This window comes from Dermacentor albipictus, chromosome 9 (genome assembly GCF_038994185.2).
Source record: "Dermacentor albipictus isolate Rhodes 1998 colony chromosome 9, USDA_Dalb.pri_finalv2, whole genome shotgun sequence".
In the NCBI taxonomy this organism is placed as follows: domain Eukaryota; kingdom Metazoa; phylum Arthropoda; class Arachnida; order Ixodida; family Ixodidae; genus Dermacentor; species Dermacentor albipictus.
The window spans coordinates 20539343-20558687 of NC_091829.1; the positions used below are offsets into that span (position 1 = coordinate 20539343).

At 47.4% G+C, this 19345-nt stretch overlaps 1 protein-coding gene across 1 annotated transcript in view; it reads left to right on the plus strand.

Annotated features, from left to right (window-relative positions):
• The window catches only part of LOC135917322 (zinc finger protein GLIS3-like), a 64440-nt gene that overhangs the window by 29700 nt on the left and 15395 nt on the right, over positions 1 to 19345 (plus strand). Inside the window, exon 2 of the mRNA XM_065450892.1 lies at positions 16586 to 18255. Within this exon, the coding sequence (XP_065306964.1) occupies positions 16586 to 18255 (1670 nt within the window). The remainder of the gene's footprint in view (positions 1 to 16585; positions 18256 to 19345) is intronic.

The window sequence follows — 19345 nt, forward strand, 5'->3', positions numbered from 1 at the left end:
TTGTAACATTCGCGGTGGCTGCAAATTGGATTCGAATGCCGATGCCCGTTTATTTCTGAGCGGATACAAGCCGTGAAAACGGAATCTTAGCCTCCATACCAGCCATCAAAGGACAACATGCAGCGGAGCCGGCCATTTACAGTTAAGTTTGTTTCCCAGCGATACACCGGCGCCGAGGACGAACATCAGTACCTTACACATTCGAAGAACGGGACAAGATTAGACCGCACGAGCGCAAACTAACGAAAAGTTTTATTCAAAAACACACATCAGCGATAGAACGTACTTTCAAATAAAAGGTGTTTTAGTCCGCGCTCGTGCCAGTATAATTTTTTTTCGTGTTCTTTTTTTTTGCGTTGTTCGGAAGTATTCACGTAGATAGTACGTACCAACAAGCTCAGTTTGCCGCCCCTATCAATGCTTCAAGAACGGCGGCTCGACAACGGTTGACGTTCAGCCTTGTTTTTATAGCACAGTACACGACGGAACAGGAAAAAACACGAAGGCTATAACTTTCAACAAATGGTTAATTTGGAACAAAAGCACACACGTACATGTTGACGACGCCCATATACCACAACAGCAGCTCGTTGAAGAAGGCTTTGAGGCCTTTGAAATTATGTAAGCTAAGTACTGCCTTATACGGTGGATTGTTCAGAGCCTTTAGGTATCTTTCGTCTGTGTACCCGGCCTTACTGAAGCAAGCCTCGGTTGCTTCGTTTGAATTAATTTTGCTTCTGCCACGGGGTTCCGCCGTCTACATTTTTGCTTTTTTTTCGCAACAGAAGCATAACCCGCTTCACCTATTGCAGAAATGCTCCCATATTGCCGCTGAACAAGCGTTGCTAGAGCGCAGACTTCATACCACAGACCCCGTTAATAGCGCCTGACGTATTCATTCCACAGGAGCAACATGAGCCTGTGTCAATTTGCTCTTTTGGAAAGTGATATGATAGTCAAATAGGAGGACCCCTCTTTTTTTATATTTTTTTGTTCCGAAGAATGAAAAGGACGATTACCACAACTGGTTGTGCTCGCAGCTTATTAAATTTTCTGATAAAGTTACCGGTCCTCTTTATTGCAGCGATCAATTCTGCAGGTAAATTCTGACTACTTTCTAGTTGCCCGATTCAATATTTAACCCGCCCAGCCTTAGCGAAGCCTATGGGCGCCACTAAAGCCTGTATTAGGCAAGCTTAGCCAAGGAATCTGATTTTGCATGAACACACACATTTAGGTTTCCTTTACAGCGAAGCTGTCTAGGGCTAGGATCTGAAAACAGAAAATGTGTCCGGCACGTTGACAAAAACAAATCATGTGGGCAGATCCTGGTGATAGTGCAGAAAGGGTCCAAGCTCAACGGCACATACTCCTGTGGCCTCGGGGACCTGTAACGCACCCCTGAACTGCTCTTGTCACACGTGGGACTCACGTGTCAAACCGCGAGTGTATATGTATGAAGTAAAAGAAAAAAAGAAAGAAAAAAAAGAGAAGAAAAAGAAAGGAAGAAGAAAGAGAAAAAGAAAAGAAAAATAAGAAATCAAAATGAAAAGAAAAGAAACAGAGAAAAAGAGAAAAGAAAAAAATATTACGAAAATAAGAAATGAAAAAGAAAAGAAGAAGAGAAAAAGAGAAAAAATATTACAAAAACAAAAAAGAAATAAATAAACAAAAATATTACGAAAATAAGAAATGAAAAAGAAAAGAAAAAGAGAAAAAGAGAAAGAAAAAACATTACAAAAGCAAAAAAGAAATAAATAAAGAAAAAAATATCACAAAAATAAAAAAGAAATAAAGACAAAGAGAAATAAAAAAATGAAGATAATACCAAAAATTTTAAGAGACGAAACCAACAACGAAGTTATGCTGTTGACAAAAACAATGCTCCGAAGTGTTGAACGCTGTTGCCCAAATGCTTGTCTATGACGATGCGTATCGAAACGTCAGTGTGTAGGTATAAATTAAAGAAAAAAAGTGAAGAGTAAACAAAATTTTAAAAAGTAAATGAATACGAAGAAATATAAAAGAAAGACGAAGCAAACAACGAAGTTATGTGTTCTTGCCTCTGTTCAACCAATATAGCATAACCACCATAAAGAACTTCATATAGCTATTGAGCAATACAGCTTCGCAGTTCTTTCATCTTCATGTAGTGGAAGGGCTCTGATTTTGTTTTTCCCCCGTACAATACTTGAATGAAGTTCCTTACCGTTAATATATTCTTAAATTTACTGTTCATTGTTTATCCGCTTACTCTGTATTATGTGTTTGAATAAGTCGCCTGCCCTGCTCAGACCTCGAGTCCGAAGTATGTAACAAATAAAAATAATAAAGGGAAAGTAACACGGGGATTGGCGTCGTCGTCCCATAGGCTGACTACGGTCCGCCGATGTTGGGCCGACGCTCATTGCCAATCTGGTCCACGTCGCGGCGTGCACGGCCTTTTAGAAACTGTTGTACGACCCCGATCGATCTGACGTCATAGAGTAATCGGAACAGACATTCTTCACTTCAAGGGTAAGAATACGACAATGCGTGTTTCTTTCAAACTTGGAAATATTCTGATTTGATACGTGTATGTAAACCGCTGATTTCTAGCGTGATCGTTGCGCAGCTACCGGAACGACCGACATGGCGCCCTCATAGCGGGCATGCCATAAGTGCGATGAAACGGAAAACGAAACTATAGGCGTAACCTTAAAGTGGCAATACGGAAGGAAAAATAATTTGAGCTGTATTACTAAATTACCCTTCTGCAATATGAAGAAGTCAATCTCACCGCGAGAACTTGCTTGTATGTCAGAAAAGACGGCAGTACGAAAGACGGGTTCCCAGCTTCAGTTTGCCGTGACGTCATAGACTCTAGCGTCGTCGTCTTCTCGGGCCTGGTTACTTTTCACCGGCACAGGTGGACTACACTGTATCCCAGAAAAGCGAGAGTGCGAACTTGGCAAGCTTCAAGAACTCCGATTGAGCCACAAGCCAGCACAAGTACGAGAAAATGCTTTGAAATTTGTGACGTCACACTGGCGTTCCCTCTCTGGCGTTACCGGCGCGAAATTCATGAAATGGAAATGTGCCGTTCATTTTCTGTTCTATTAGTCGACCTAGTACGACGAAATTAACGAAAATAGAGTTTTGAAAGAAGCACTTTGTCAGTCTTAACATTTTTAGTGTTTATCCTCACTGTCTCTTTAGGAGGCAAAATGATGATATTGATTATAGAGCCAACACGTGTAGCCGTTATTCCCCTTGATATTAAGGAAGCGCAGCGTTGGGCAAGGCATGTACGTAATGCGTGGAGTACGTAGCCGGCGCTCTGTTAAGGTAACAGAACTGGAGCCACCGGCCAGGGTAGAGCAGCCGAGAATGGCAAAGGAAGAGTTTGTGCGAGGAAATGAAACTACAGGCGTAGGATATAATTAAGTGGCGCGACACCACTGACTTCGTCGTGCAGTGGACCCAGAAACAGGCAGATGTCGGTGATGTACTTAGCCGTCAAAGGCCAGACTTTGAATTCCCTCACCATTAGTGTGCCAGATTCCTTCGATTCCTTCGAACGTTTTGGCGACGGTCATCTAACATTGGCCGATTCAGCTGGCGCTACCATAAGCATCGCAAAGTGGGCCGCCCTACCGATTTTTGTGGGGCCTACCGGCTCGAACATCAGATTGTATTTGTCGACGCCAGCCACTTCATCTGTTGGAACAGATAAAAAAAAGTGAACATTGGCAAACAGTTGTTCGGAATACCGCAAAAAGTGAACATTGCTTTCAAAAAGTGAACATTTGGTTACAGCCGTAAGTAACGTGATGTATCTTTTGTCATATAGGTAGGGGTGGCGCTTCGCAAATTTATTGCTCAAGGCCGAGTGCCAAAAAAAGAAAAAAAAGAAAAAGGAAATATATTTACGCTTCCATCAACGCTACACAACGCAGCCAGTTCTATGTAACGCCGGTGAACTAATTAGTCGGCGCAGCAACCTGTTATTAGGAAATTTTAGTGCGTCCGATATTTCGGCAAACGCGGGCGGTTTGCCGGATGAGCGGGGGCGCAAACGTGAGCGGCCATATTGGTGGCGCCAGCTGCATCCAAAGCTCAACCACACAAACACAAAGACAATTACTGTATTCTGCTTAGCTGCTGGTGTAAATTTTCGACAGCGGTGTATTCGTGTTCACAATGACGCCGCTGCCGAAAATTTGCGCCAGCAGCGAAGCAGAATGTAGTAGGTTACTGCAATTTTAGCTCTGCGTTTGTCTCGTTGAGCTCTACGGCACCAGGCGGCTGCACCGCTCCGGTCACTCACGTTTACGTCCCCACCTATCCGACAACCCGCCCATCCGGCAATCGGGCCAAACCACCCCCGTTTGCCGGAATAGCGCACACGCTAAAAGTATATATTGCTTACACTGCGCTCACAACACCTGACGTCATTGGTAGGTTACAGAAACGTATACACCACTTGATAGGAGCGCACCGACACTTAATGCCACACCGATGTCTGACGGCGGTATTCCAGCAAGATGAGGCGAATAGGTATATGCCTATTCGCCTCAGCAACCGAGACCGGCAGTCGAGGTTAGTATTTTCCTGATGAGGTCCGTTAGATTAGTTAATGCCTGGCGTTTAATGTACCAAAACATCACAGTGGGTTGAGAGACGCTGTAGTGGAGGGTTTCGGCTTAATTTTGACCAGCAGGGTAGTAATAAAAAATTAAATTGTAGTGTTTTACGTAAGGCACGCCGTTATGGGGGACTACGGAAATTTGGACCACATGGAGTTCTTAATCGTGCACCTAAATTTAGGTACACGGATGTTTTCGCAATTCACCAGGGAGAATATTCTGCAAATGTCCACTAGAGTTACTGTATATGACCCTAGTCATACACAGTAACTCTAGTGTCCACTTAGTGGACTACCCATCGGGCCACCGCTGATTGGCTGTACGTAGCTGAACCATCGAGGAGCAAACTGACTGTTGGCGCCTGTTCCCTTCTCGCTGGTACTTCAGCACAGCAATCAGCACTTCAGCAGCAGACGAAGTGGACATGTGCCACTAGGTGCACAGCAACCGTGCACATATCGTGGCGGGCTCGGACGAGCTCCGAACTTCTACGCACATTGGCTGCCCTCTCGTCGTTGGCGACCGGCTTGGTATAAGCCCCGCTTTCAAGGTGCAGTAAAAAAAAGAAAAGAAACGACGCGTTGCAGCTTTTGATTTACGGCCTGAGTGGCGCACTGCCTGTTGCCCAGACGTTGCGTCACGCAACGGAGTACCCTCGGCGATGACACGCGAGCGCGCCCTTCGGACGAGTGTGTGTGCGTGTGCGTATGTGTGTGTGTGTGCGGGGGGGGGGGGTACATGCCACCGCTAGAGACGAGCCCGTGGCGTTGGTGGTGCGAGGATAGAGTAGGCGTATTTTTTAAATTGTTATTATAAATACGAGGGGAGACGGAGAGAGTTCGGTGCCACACGAGAGAGAGAGAGAGAGAGAGAGAGAGAGAGAGAGAGAGACCCCCAGCGGACCGTGCAAGCACTGTCACGGCGAGCGTGAAACAAAAGGAGTTGCCAATTATAGCGCCATCGCCGCGAAGAAGCAACGGCCATCAGCTAAGGAAGCGGAGGCAGCGACGAAAGACGGGGTCGCTTTGTCGCTCTGCTCTTACGAACCCGTTCGGGTGCCGATTGATACGGAAGACAACCGTGGGACAACTCGACAGCAAAAAAAAGGAACACGAACACTTCGATGGACAGGTTGAAGCGTTTCGATTTGCATGATTGCGCGAAGAAAACGCAACCACAAAAGGACAGCAGGGGCAGGGGCGCAAATCGATTCCGCTCGTCCTGTAAACGTGTACATGTGTGTTTGACCTCTTGCGGAAACAATCATGGCAAATCGCATGAATAGCCACTCTGAATTACGCTTTCCTGTGGCCAGTTGGTAAATTGAAAACTGCAGTTTACCGTATGGCACCGTATATTCTATGAGCTGGACAATCTGCCCCCAGTACAAGCTCTTAAGCATTGAGCATGAAGTATGAGAGAACATGATGGAACTGGGACGACTCAGTCTGGTACCGACTCTTCGTCAAGAAAACTTGCCGACGTCAAAGGCTTTGCAGCGCTAATCCGTGGTCATAGTAGTAACCCGAGAAGAGTGACCTCTGTAGTCCGCCAGGAAGGCGAATTGCTCTGTCAAAGCGTCGGCACCAGACTGAGGCATCCCCGTCTATCGCTTCCTTATGTTTCTTGTTACAAAGACGACTTCGACGCATCAGCAACCTCTACCATGAGTTTGCGCGAACTGCAACCTGGCCGGCAAACTGAATGGCCAGCACATGCCTTGTGACTACAGCTTAAGCGGCAAACAAATCTACGAGAGAGAGAGAGAGAGAAAGAGAGAGAGGGAGGGAGGGAGGGAGGGAGGGAGGGAGGGAGGGAGGGAGGGAGGGAGGGAGGGAGGGAATGATCCAATATAGCCCTCACCAGGAAGACGAAGAGGTTCTGTTGGCACTCTCATAGAGTGTGCGCGGGATACATTGGTGTAATTGGCGCAGAGTGGCCATTCTTTGGTGTATTGTTCGGTGTAACGGTGGCGAAGTAGACCTACGTATATACAACTGTTTGATGTAGTTGCGACCAGACAAAAGACTACGAATTATATATGGCATCACTCACGTCGGAACGAACTTCTCTGTATGACTCTTTGGGGGAAGCATGCCGTTGGCATTCGATCGCTCTTGGCACGTTCAACTTGGAATGGAGAACCGCGTAATATAGTTTCGTTATCTCCGCGCTTGGCGTAACATCAACCAAACTATCCTCAAATAGTTAAAGAAACATATATTTTGTAAACTAAAGGGGTATTGGCCGAGAGAGTGACCGACATTGTTCGGTTCTGCACCAGTCGACCAACGACCGGTAAAATGTCTGAGTCTTATTGAATGGTACTAAGCTACAAGGACTTAATGCCCACAAGTGATACGACCATGGTGTATGTATGCCAAAGTTATTACTATGCAAGTTATTATTTACTATTAATTTAAGAAAAGTAAGAATTTAGGTCTCTCTAGAACCATCTCTTTCGAAGTCCGATACACTACTAAGAAGAAATACAAGGTAGAAGGCAATCCGGCGTCTAGTTGAATTCGATGAAAGACAACGTCTTCCTGGGCCAGTTGGGGGTTATAATAGGCTGTGTTAACGGTATGATTTAGTGTGAGAATCGCGCTGGAGCGGCAACGTTTGATCGACGTGAACTAGACATTGAATCGCCTTCCGCAATTCTTGTCATCACTTATCATGGTCATAATAATCATCTCCATCGATCGTCATAATCGACACCATTGCCAGCATCATCGCTATCATAATCATCGCCAGCATCATCGCATCAGCATCACAATCATAATCATCGTAAGTATCATCATTATCGTAGTCGTTATATACCCGATCACGCATGCTCAGTGGCTGCAGGGGAGCTTATATTTACACTGCACTATTTCCGGGATCGGCCCACGAAAGAAAGCTAGAAACAGACGTCAGAAATAACGTAACCGATACGGAAAAAGTGGCGGTAACTCGCCAAGGAAGACATTGTCTTCAAATAAATAAATAAAGAAAGAAAGGAAGGGCGGAGAAGGTACCAATAACAAATAGCAAACAAATCAAAAAAACACTGCGTGTAATAAAGCAAACCAAATCATGCAATAAGCAGTGTCATTACGGATATGAGCACCAGAATCACGGCCTATAGTTATTTGGTGCAGCCACCACATCCCGTTGAGAGAATTCCACTTCGAAACTTGCGCACAAACCCAAGCGGAGGACACGAACTGTCAAACAACGAGGAACGGGAACTCAGATCCAGTAGCTGTCCACATCGCTCCATCAGTTCCTTCGCGTCTCAACGCTTTGTTTTTTTCAATAAAGACATTTATACCTTTACCCCACGATAGTCCTGTCTAGACGGTTTGCTGTTCCGACTCTACGCGGTGACTCACCGAGTTCCCAGGAGTGAGTGTGCGCCTCTGGCACGTGTACACTGCGCATGCGCTATCCCCTAAACGGAAACATGATGATGGGACCGCGTGATCTTTACCACCAGGGGAGGTCTTCGCCTTCTCCCGAAAATACCCCGGCGTACCTCTCGGCCGTCCTGCGAAGGGGCAACCTGTTGCCAGAAGAATATACCGACAACCGCCGACAGTCTGGCCCCAGAAAGCAGAGTCGAAACCACCTGCTTATTTTAGGATCGTCTCGAGCGGACCGGGGGTCCGCGCAGTTGGCGGGGTATATAAGGAGGTTGCAGCCACGGTTTGAAACACTTCCCCAGATCCATGCAAGAGGTGGCACGTCTGCCTTCCGGCAGCTTCTTTCGGAGGACAACTCTGTCGCAAGGCTGCACGTCTGCCAGAACCGGTGGCCACAGAGTAAGATGCGTCTTGTTATTTCATCCTGCGAGGGCGACGGGTACCCGGACTAACTAATACAGATTTGGTTACTGAGCACCGCGCCTAGAAACCATATTGTTATAATGGAGTCGGCAGTGAGCTCTTATTCCTCACTCACTCTCCACATCGCAAGTGAAATTTCATGACGTATTAACAGGTGATGTTGGGAGCGGTGGTATTGTTTAGCGGGCTCAAAGTTACGCTACGTTTATTAATTTTAAATTGTACAAACAAGTCACCGTTGAAGCGAACGCGAACGCTACGCAGGTGGTAATTAACCTAATCTGCCGTTATTGTGAAGGTGTTGGTCATAGCTAGCAGGTGCCTGTTACCGTCGCCTGAAGAGGCAATGAGGCTGTAGAAATAGTGCAGCGCAAGTATTCGTCACAAAATACGAGCCCTCGTGCTGTCGACCCTATATACGAAGTTTTGGCGCCACCGCCAAGCATGGCATCGAATTCATGAATTCATCATGAGCGTGGCATCAAATTCGTGAATTTTTTTCGCACATTTGTCGAACGTTTTCTATCTCTTAAAATTCTCCGACTTTTGCAATTGAGTGATGTGGCTTCGTCAAGACTACACATCGGGCGCATACGCAAAAAAGCCAAGCAGTAGCACGTCTTAATTGTGTGCTTAGACGGCACGAAAAAAACGCCAAGGGGGAAATTTTTTTTATTATGTTGATGGTAGATCACAGTTTCAAAACCACCTACCTACACACTGTTTTGGCGAAGAAAGAACAAAACATTTTATTGCGATATCAATTATAGGCACGTTCGAGGCGCAACCATAGGGAGAGACATTTCTCCATGACGCAAGTGCGCCGCCGTCGCCGTCGCCGTGCTGTCACCTTATTGACGGCGCACGCGCGGCCTGTACAGCGCAGCGCTCATGCGTTTTGGGCGCACACACTACAGCGTTCCCGCTGAGCAGCTGTGCGCACTCCGCTACATGACGAACGTCAATCTCAATTTGTGTAATCCTTCCTTCTGGAGGCTGGCCGATCGCGACAGTTTGTTCCTTCGGTCTCCCTCTCGAAAATCAAATTTGTTTTTTTTTTGTAGTAAACATATCTCAACAACGGATCGCGTTTGTATGATTATTTTTTTAACCACAAATTGGTTTTCCTACCTGCGGCGTGCCCCGCTCCAACAGTACCATTGCAACGTTGCCGTTAGAAGACCAGTAACTTAAGTTAATTAACTAATCTTAGTGAAAACAGCGGGAAGTCGGGAGTTGGATATTGCAGACGATGAGCAAAACGAGAACAGGGGTCCCGTCCCGCCTTGAAGAAGACAAGTCCACTTGACGAAGCGTTGGCTCCAGCTTTCACTTTGTTCTGGTTTTGCTGATGGTCTTGACTAATCACAGTTATACATATACAAACGAGCTGCGACGGCTATTCGACTCTAGTGTCCGCCGTGCTGAAAGAACAAATGTGAAGAAAGCATCACTATCGGTCTAAATCGTTTTTTTTTTTCAATTTGCTTCCACTGAAATGGATCAGACGATATATATACATGAACGAGAACTGAAAATTGTTAAGAGGAAGCTTTAGCTCGGGTGCTTTTATCTAAATACATGTAAAAGGAGAATTCATTTTTCTCGGCAACCACTGCACGAAATTTGACTGGGTTTGCTGCATTTGAAAGAAAAGCTTAGAATCTAGTGACTGTTGGTTTCGAATTTTCGAGTTAGGTCGTCAATTTTTTATAAAAAATTGACAAAAATTGCAAATTTTCAGAAAACGAAACTATCAAGTTTACAACTCTGTAACTCAACAAGGAAAAATGATATCGCAATTCTGTGAATTGTATCTGATAGCACATCTAAAGCGGACAAAATTGATATGTTACACATGAAGCTCGAAAAATGTATTAATATGTAATTACAACTTTTGCAGAACCCTGGTAAACAACGTAACAAATTCACGTAAGATGTAATATGACATATCAAGTTTGTCCGCTTTGAATGATCTAATGGATGCTTTTTACAGAATCGCGTTATCTGTTCTTGATGCAGAGCTATTAGTTTGTAAACTTCGTGCTTCTATTTTTTTCAACCTTCTGAATTTTTGAAAATCTTTTTAACAAAGCTCAAGCTCTAAATCAAAATTCTGCTTCCAACAGTCACTAGAATTTAACTTTATCTCTCAAATGCAACTAACTTCATCAAAATCGGTCCAGGGGTTATCTCAGAAAAACGTTTTTGCGTTTTTACATGTATTTGAATAGGCCGCGTCAGAGTTGGGCCCGAGCTAAAGCTTCCTCTTAAGGGAATAATGAGGTGTCGGTATCGTGAGTAGCAGTGCGACGTCGAATTATTTTGGGTCTGTATGCATTAACGGTAAACCTACTCGGCAGTAAACGCTGCTCATAAGAGGCGGCGACCTAATTCGGCCCTGCAACTTGCTGCTGACTGATCGCGCTGCGCGGCTGGTGTCCATACGGCGTCCGAGGGTCACAGACGGGCTGGTCTCGGGCCCGTGGTCGGAGTCTCGGGTTTTCCGAGGGCGACGACGACGACCCCCCTGTGCGCATGATTCGGCGTCTAGGCGGGCGACCCACGCCTCCAATGCGCATGCATACGAAAGTGCTCGCACCCCCCCCCCCCCCCCCGTCTCAGTCGTGTCATAGGCTCGCACGCACGCACAAAAAAAAAAGATGCGTGCGCGAGCTTCTAGCAATCGTAAAGCTTTATCTTGCGACTACAAAATGCAGCTTGCTTCATTCACGCAGCTGTATCCTTTCCACGTTTTGCCTTGACGACGGGGACCCGACCAGTCGGCTAGACAGTTGAAGCCCTCTAGCCCGCTAAAAAAAGAGTTTCAGTTCTCGCTCAACGGCGATCAGAAGCAGACGACGAGACAGAAAATAGTTTTTTTTTTAGCTGCACCATATTTTTCAAAAGTTGCCTGTAGGATTAGATTATGGGGTTTTACGTGCCAAAACCACTTTCTGATTATGAGGCACGCCGTAGTGGAGGACTCCGGAAATTTCGACCACCTGGGGTTCTTTAACGTGCACCTAAATCTAAGTACACGGGTGTTTTCGCATTTTGCCCCCATCGAGATGCGGCCGCCGTGGCCGGGATTCGATCCCGCGACCTCGTGCTCAGCAGCCTAACACCATAGCCACTGAGCAACCGCGGCGGGTCGTGCCTGTAGGATAATAATAATATTTGGGGTTTTACGTGCCAAAACCACTTTCTGATTATGAGGCACGCCGTAGTGGAGGACTCCGGAAATTTTGACCACCTGGGGTTCTTTAACGTGCACCTAAATCTAAGCACACGGGTGTTTTCGCATTTCGCCCCCATCGAAATGCGGCCGCCGTGGCCGGGATTCGATCCCGCGACCTCGTGCTCGTGCCTGTAGGAGATAGCACAATTATATTTATTAAGCTATATTACTCGATGAGGCGGCCATTACTTCTTCGAGACATACGAGACATCGAAATTCAGAAATGAAAAATTAAAATAGTCATACTAATGAACTTGTTAATTTATTACATGCTTTACGGCACATATTTCATTCAACGACTTGTAGCTAGTGAGTATGCAAGGCATATCCGCTTAGAACGAATTATGAGGATGGCACCAGTTTGGAGATATACACCGTCAAACATGCGGTAAAAAAATGCATTGTTGTTCCAGTTACGTTTGTAAGACAACGCTGTTTTACGCATTGAAGCACAAGAGCAACTGGGACGTTCACTGCATTTCGACGGACCCTTCGAAAATTAATCTCGAAACTGGTGGAGCCCTGAGAATTCGTTCCAAGTGGATACATCGCCTTGCAAACTCACCGGCTACAAGTCGCAAATTTAAACATGTGACGCGTAAAGTAGGTAATTAAAATGTTAATTAGTGTAATCATAATAATTATTCACTAAATAATCCTTTATTTCTTGTAGAGGTAATGGCCACCTCATCGAGTAATCTAGTTCAATGGTGAGAATTACCTGTCAAAGGCAATTTTTAAAAAAGTTCGGTGCACCTAAAGAAATGGTGTAAAAACAGGACAGGCGTGCAGTGTCGGTTATGCATCATTGCTATCGCCACGTTTCGGCCGGCTTCCCTCCGTTTCCTCCAAACCCTCTTCTGACTGAAGGAAACAAAAGCTGTGTCATAATCATATCCTCCGAGCTCACAGCAGAGTTTTAACGGGTCACATTAATGATAGCACCGGAAAACATAAATTCCTTTTTTTTTGTGTGGAGTGAACTAAACCTGATACTTAATAGCGATCGCAAGTACGGGCAATACGTATTCGGAAGAAGGTGTATCAAATTTGAAATTCAGAAAATTAGCATGCACCTTCCCGTGCTCACTAGCGTAACACCATTACCACTCTAAACGTGGCCAGATGTGGTCGTAACAAACATAGCACAAGCTTATGAACTGTGCCGTGATTCACTGCAACGCCCAAATGTTATGGCACTCTCATATAACCAAACATGGCAACCACCACATTCCCCACCTCCCCCATTTCCTCGTGCCATTTTTATGAGTTAACGTCAATGACAATCGAATGCTGTGGAAAAGCTAGCGCTGAATGTTTCCGGTATCATAAAATACCTAACTCAATCACATAGGATGCAATTACGGCAGCCTACGTAAACAGTGTGTAAAGACATGGAGTGGTCGTGAAAAAAAAAAAAATCCCAGTGATGACTCATAGCGGAGTGTTCTGGCACACTTGATTTGTGGTCCAATAGATCAGAGTTCAAATTCCGTATCTGCTCTTTTTTTTTTTGACAGACTTTATTGTCTTGTGTCTAATCGCAGTAGCTGTAAAACTTGCCGTTTTATTGCTGCTTCTTTCTCTCCCGGCATCTAATGTGCAAGCAGTTTTCGAAAATTGCTTTATTGACAGAACGGTTTCATATTACCTCATGTTCCTGTTTTCAAATACGTCCACTTTTATTTAAAACATTTGTCATTCGCGGAGTACCCGTGGGCGCACCGATTTCCAGCATCTTCAGCTTCCTCTAAGTAAATAAGATAAAACAAAACTACTTCGCGCTCATATTTAAGTTGTCGTGTTTCTGGATTGTGAGCTTCGCGGCCGATTCATTCTTCTACGGCGTAATTCTCTTTTATTTGTTTTATCTCGAGCGCTTTCGGATGCTGTTTGAAACCCACAGAAGTGACTCAACTGTTGTTCTGACTTCTGTCGAAGTGGTCGCGTTGAATGCGAACACTAATGATGCCCCATATCCTACCACTAGATCAGGCACCTAGAAGTACCCGAACCTGATTCAGGTGAACCGAACTCAAACGCGATTGGGAACATGAACGAGAAATGGTTCAGCCTTAGTTATGGCTTATGTCAGTGTGGGTGATCGCCATGAATTAGAAAACTAACAGGACCTAATATCACAAGACCATTTCATGCACCTTTCCGAATGATTATAGGTCACCAGTGAATGCACAAGTATGAGGAATGTTCATTACAATTCAAATCAATATGCAAGAGATTGCGAAAGAAGTTAATCTTCGTAAGAAGCTCTTGTGGTCAGGGTGGCTGTGTGACTGCATACAAGAGGGTATACGCTAATGTAATAACAAGTGGGCGGGAACACGCCGTTCGTGTCTGCTGCCAAAGTTTCAACCGTAGGTTTGCAGAAAACGACTTCAGCCATGCCTACAGCGTGTGTTATACACTGTGGCTCTCATAAATGTTATTTTTACTCATAAATTTATGTTTTTTTTCCGCATACAATAGTATGATGCTTGCAGAAAAGCTTTAGGTCATTGACTGACAGATTCCCAAAAATTCTGTCGCATTATATCTCACTCAGGCGATAGCATGAGAAGCCCATGGAATTTGTTTCAGGACGTTCGACTGGCTAATAATAATCTAATACACACTTTGTACCTTTGTTGCGGTACGCCGCCGAAGAAAAATGCCACCGTTCTTAATGACTGCAGAGTATGAGATGATCGCATCTGCGACTCACTCGCCAGCCGTAATTAGCTCTGTCGTAATTAGCTCTGCCAGGGTGGAGTCCAGCCCAGCTACTTCGTAAAAAAACCAAGATTGCACAAGAGACGCAGACCCTGATAAGGAAGTTTCGCTGCAGAAAGACACAGCATGGTTTCAGTAGCAGTGCAAAAATGTGCACATGTGCACTCTGTGCTTGAAGAGGATAAAAAAAAAAAAGAGGAGGCCGCAGCAGTAGGAGCAGTATGTTCGAGAAGCCGCACTGCTTTGCAACGAAGCCTCCAGACAAGTAGTGAGACAAGAAAAAAAAAATCACCATTAAAAAAATGAGATGGGGGTGCGCTTTGGTCGCGACAGTGTTCGTTTGAGAAGGCCTGCAAAATGGCAGCATGACTTCCCCCTTCGCCACACACACGCAAAAAAAAAAATGAACGAGATACTTCCCCCCCCCTCCAAAAAAAAAAGAAAAGGAAAGAAGTAGGCAGCGAGCGCGCTATTTTGCATGGGCGTGCCCCATGCGTCGCACGTGTACGCGTCTTCGGGTTTCAAACACGCGTGCTCGGGGTTCTAGGAGTCGGGAGCTCTCGAAACTAGCACGTCAAGACACTGCTCGACAAAGTTGAAAGCAATAACCAGAACAGCAGCATACGACACACACACACACACACACACACACACACACACACACACACACACACACACACACACACACACACACACACACACACACACACACACACACAAACACACAAACACACACACACACACACACACAAACACACACACACACACACACACACACACACACACACACACACACACGCACGCACGCACGCACGCACGCACGCACGCGCGCACGCACACACACACACACACACACTCGAACCCGTGCACACGTCTAAGCACATACACGCGCGCACACCACATGTGCAAAGAAGCGCGCGCGCACATTCATGCGCAAAGACACGCGCGGTGGCGTACCCGTCGTCGTCGTCGCGAGCCGAAACGTCTCTTCCTATGCGCCGCGTTCGCGCGCTGTTGCATCATAAAACAAAAGGAGGCGACGGCACATGCGACGCGGTGAAAGGAGGAAGAAGATGAAGAAGCAGTGCATGAGCGAGCGGCGCAAGGATTGGTCGCTTCCTTCTCGATGCCTGCTCGGGAGCGGCATTGGGACACCGGCTTGGAGGGCGGAGTTTGAGCGCCGAGACCGCGTTCCGCGTTTTTTTTTAGTTCCAAAAGTTGGCGAGCGCGGAGTTCACGCGACTCTTCGGGAACTTCGCGAAGAGGTCAGATCTGTTTGACGCACTTCCGCGTTTGGTGCCGGTTCGGGTGTTGTCGCTGTTCGCCTGCCGCGGAGCAACCTTTGCAGAACCGCATAGTGCTCATGGACTGACACGTAAGTATGGCGGTGTATAACGTCATTCTGATCAAAGCTTGCTTATTTACTGATTTTGCAATTCTCTACGAAAACGTTGAAGCCACGGAAATACGACGCCGTAGTGTGTCAGAAGCCAACTACAAGTCGGCAGCAAGATGTCTAACCATAGCAATTCACCAGCTTTTCTGGTTTGCTCACTCCCACCTGCAGGTGGTGGAAAGCGCAGGAACGCTTTTAAACAATGCCGCAGGTCAAAGCAAGTACCGGCACAACGCAGGCCAAATCAGCCGCCTTCTGGGCCTCACCGAGATAGAGGAAACGTAGCTCAAACTTTTAGTGAAGACGGTTTAGGCAAAAGGGCGCAACCATAACATCGAAGATTCGAATGTTTGCATGATTGTTTGTAACACCAGTGATGTGGCAGAGAAATGTGTACAATTTGAATATTATAAGAATATGAAAGACGTCGATTTCCACTTCGATACGCTTTCTCTCGCTATATGTTCAACAATTGGTCGCTTTCCGACAGGTCCATGACGATTACATTCTAGTGCGATGCGTTTGGTCAAGGTGGGCAACTGCTGTTTAATTTTGTGTTCTGGAAAGAGATTGCCGCGTCAAGGCAGTTTCCTGGATGATCGTTCATTCCTGCATTAGATTTCGATTCAGTTATCTCGAAAGCATTGCACCTTGCTATAATCTATGTAATTTCACTCATTTGCAATTCTCCTCACAGATAAATAGTCTCTTATTCACTGACATAAAGACTCACGAGTTTTTCGTCGCATGCCATCTGCAGTCCAAGACCAGCCGCACAAGTGCTTTTCGGAGCGCAGCCGACCTCGAGCCCGGCTGACCCGGTCCAAGGCGGTCACCGCAATGCACCTCGACCTGTCGCCGTCTCAGGACTGCTGCGTTCGAGACCTGTCCACCTGTGGCGGCAACGACCCCATAGCCTCGTCCCAGGGCTGCTTCGTGCCGAGCCCCTGCTCCTCGTACACCTCGGGCCACTCGGCCTCTGTTCCTCACTCGGCCAGCCCCGAAGACGCCTTCGGCTGCTTCGCAGACTTCCAGGAGGAAGAATTCTTCGCCCAAGACGCCATAGTTGGTGACGTCAAAGACTCGGTGTTCGTCACTGAGAAGCAGCCCTTCTGCGAAGACCTAAGCTCATTGGGTCTCTTCGTTCAGCACGACCAAGTGTTCGACGCCGCCAGTCCAGCTGAGCCCCTGGTCAGGAGTGACAACAGCCTCGAATCTCACCGGTTCCCTCTTCCAGAAGGCGCCGCCGCGAGAGAGGACGTTGGCACAGCCACTGGCAGTCTGATAGAAGAAGAGTCTCCTGTAGCTGCACTCTTCGAGGCCGACGAACAGCTCAGGATGGCACCAGACATCGGGTCCAGCTGCTCGGACCTGTCCGCCATGACTAGTTCCTCTCCGACATTGTCTACCTTCACCAGTAACCGCAGCTCGGCTCGCTCTTCGTTCACGAGCCGTCGGAGCAAGAGGTCGCTGTCCATATCTCCAACATCCACGGATGGCATGGACCTCAACACCATCATACGCTCCTCACCCACCTCACTTGTGGCGTACCTCAATGGCAACCGGTGTTCTTCCTCTGTCTCGTCAGCATCAAGCCTCGCGACGGCGACTGCAGCTCTGGGAGCGTACGGGCACCTGTCGGCTAGGCCCACCAGTCCACGCTGCAACACGCAGCACCGGATAAGCACGCCTTACTCGCCGACCCTCCTCAAGATGGCCGCCAAAGAAGAACCCGGCTCTCCCTTCGACAACGCCGGTCTCGTCCTGCAGGCAATCGACGAAGTCGACCAGCTGGCCGACTTCAGGGACTACGACTTCCTGGAACCCGAGGACAACCTGGCCGTCATCAAGCAGCAGGAAGCAGACAGAGTGCCACCTGCGGCGGTTGTCGCTGACGGCGCTAGAGAAGGCGCCGGCCCCGCGTCGAGAGTCGTCGAGTACGGCGAGGCCGTCGTCGACTCGACTCAACCCCTTCCCAGCGTCGCGTCTCTGCTCGTGGACCTGCAGAAGCCGCCGCCGCCTTCGTACGACCAGCACATGGCCCGGAAGCTAGCCTTCCAGAAGATGTACTCCTCGGACAGCAGCCAGCCGTCGAACTACTCGAGCTTCGAGAGCACCGGGTCGGCGGACGCGGCCGAGCTCGCGGAGGTCGACTCGACCACGGGCGGCGAGGTCTTGCAGCAGCAGCAGCAGCAACACCAACAACAGGCGCGCTCGTACGACTGCCAGTGGATCGAGTGCCGGGCCCTGTTCGACGAGCAGGAGAGCCTGGTGCGACACATCGAGTCGTGCCACATCGACCAGCGGGTCCGAGACGAGTACACGTGCTTCTGGCAGGGCTGCCCTCGCCGTCACCGGCCGTTCAACGCCCGCTACAAGCTCCTCATACACATGCGCGTCCACTCTGGCGAGAAGCCCAACCGATGCACGGTGAGTAAGTTGCCTGCGGCACCTCATTCTCATCTTCCTTAATTCCACTTTTCCCGCAGGAAGGCTGGCAGGGCCAATTAGCTCGAGGACAACTGTGAATGTCAATACTGGGGTGCTAATCTGGATACTGAGAAAAATTCACCATGGTGCTAATTTCTGCCATCATGTCATTTCGAGCCGATCAGAGGGCGACGCTACCGTGTTAGCCAAAGAGGAGAACTGGCAAAATAGCGAATGTTACAAAATGGCGGAATCTGACTGTCCAGAATAGCACCTGAGTTCTAAAAGTAGAATACATATGCAAATAAGATGACATGATGAGCTTATGATCTATCAATGAAGATTCACCAAACTAATGATATGTACAGCATGCCATGTAAAGAAATGTTACCATCTTATTCCACTCATAATACCACGAGAGAAAACAACTCGTGTTCCTCAGAAAGAAATTTTGGCACTTGAACGATTTCATATTTGTATAAGGAAGTTTCCTTTACGCTAAGCGAAGTTACTTCCAGTGGTAACCGTACTGGACTTTCTTCGAAGCATCATACTACAATAAGGTCCCTGGCAACCTTTCTCGTAAATATGTTCACCATGTGGAACCCCGCTAACACTTCTCAGGAGGGAGAGGGGGGGGGGGAGGAAGCAAGGGACACCTGCTGGAGATATATGCCGTGCAATGCAGGAGGCCGCAGACGCATCGACGAAACTATCGCTTGCGAGACTTCGTTGTGTTTGACCGTTGTCTGCGTAGCCACCTCCTTCGTCATTGTGACTGGAGGACGCCCGGTGTCACGGATCCCTGTTGCGCGCTAACATCTTTGTCGGTCTTCCATGCTACTGGTTTTAGGTGGCAATGTCGTTTGTCCAGCGACCACACACAGATCCTGCGCCATGGCATAGATCGCGAGGACGTTGTTTCGACCACGCGACCTACAACCTCTACCCCACCTAACACTGGCTATCCACAGGTACTTATCTTACCCTTCCTCATGCACAGTGTACGTCCCAGCTACGCTTCTTCTGTCCAAGTGCCAGTTTGGCTTCTCTTTTACAAAAGCAGCGGCTCTTTGCTTTCCATGGCCTG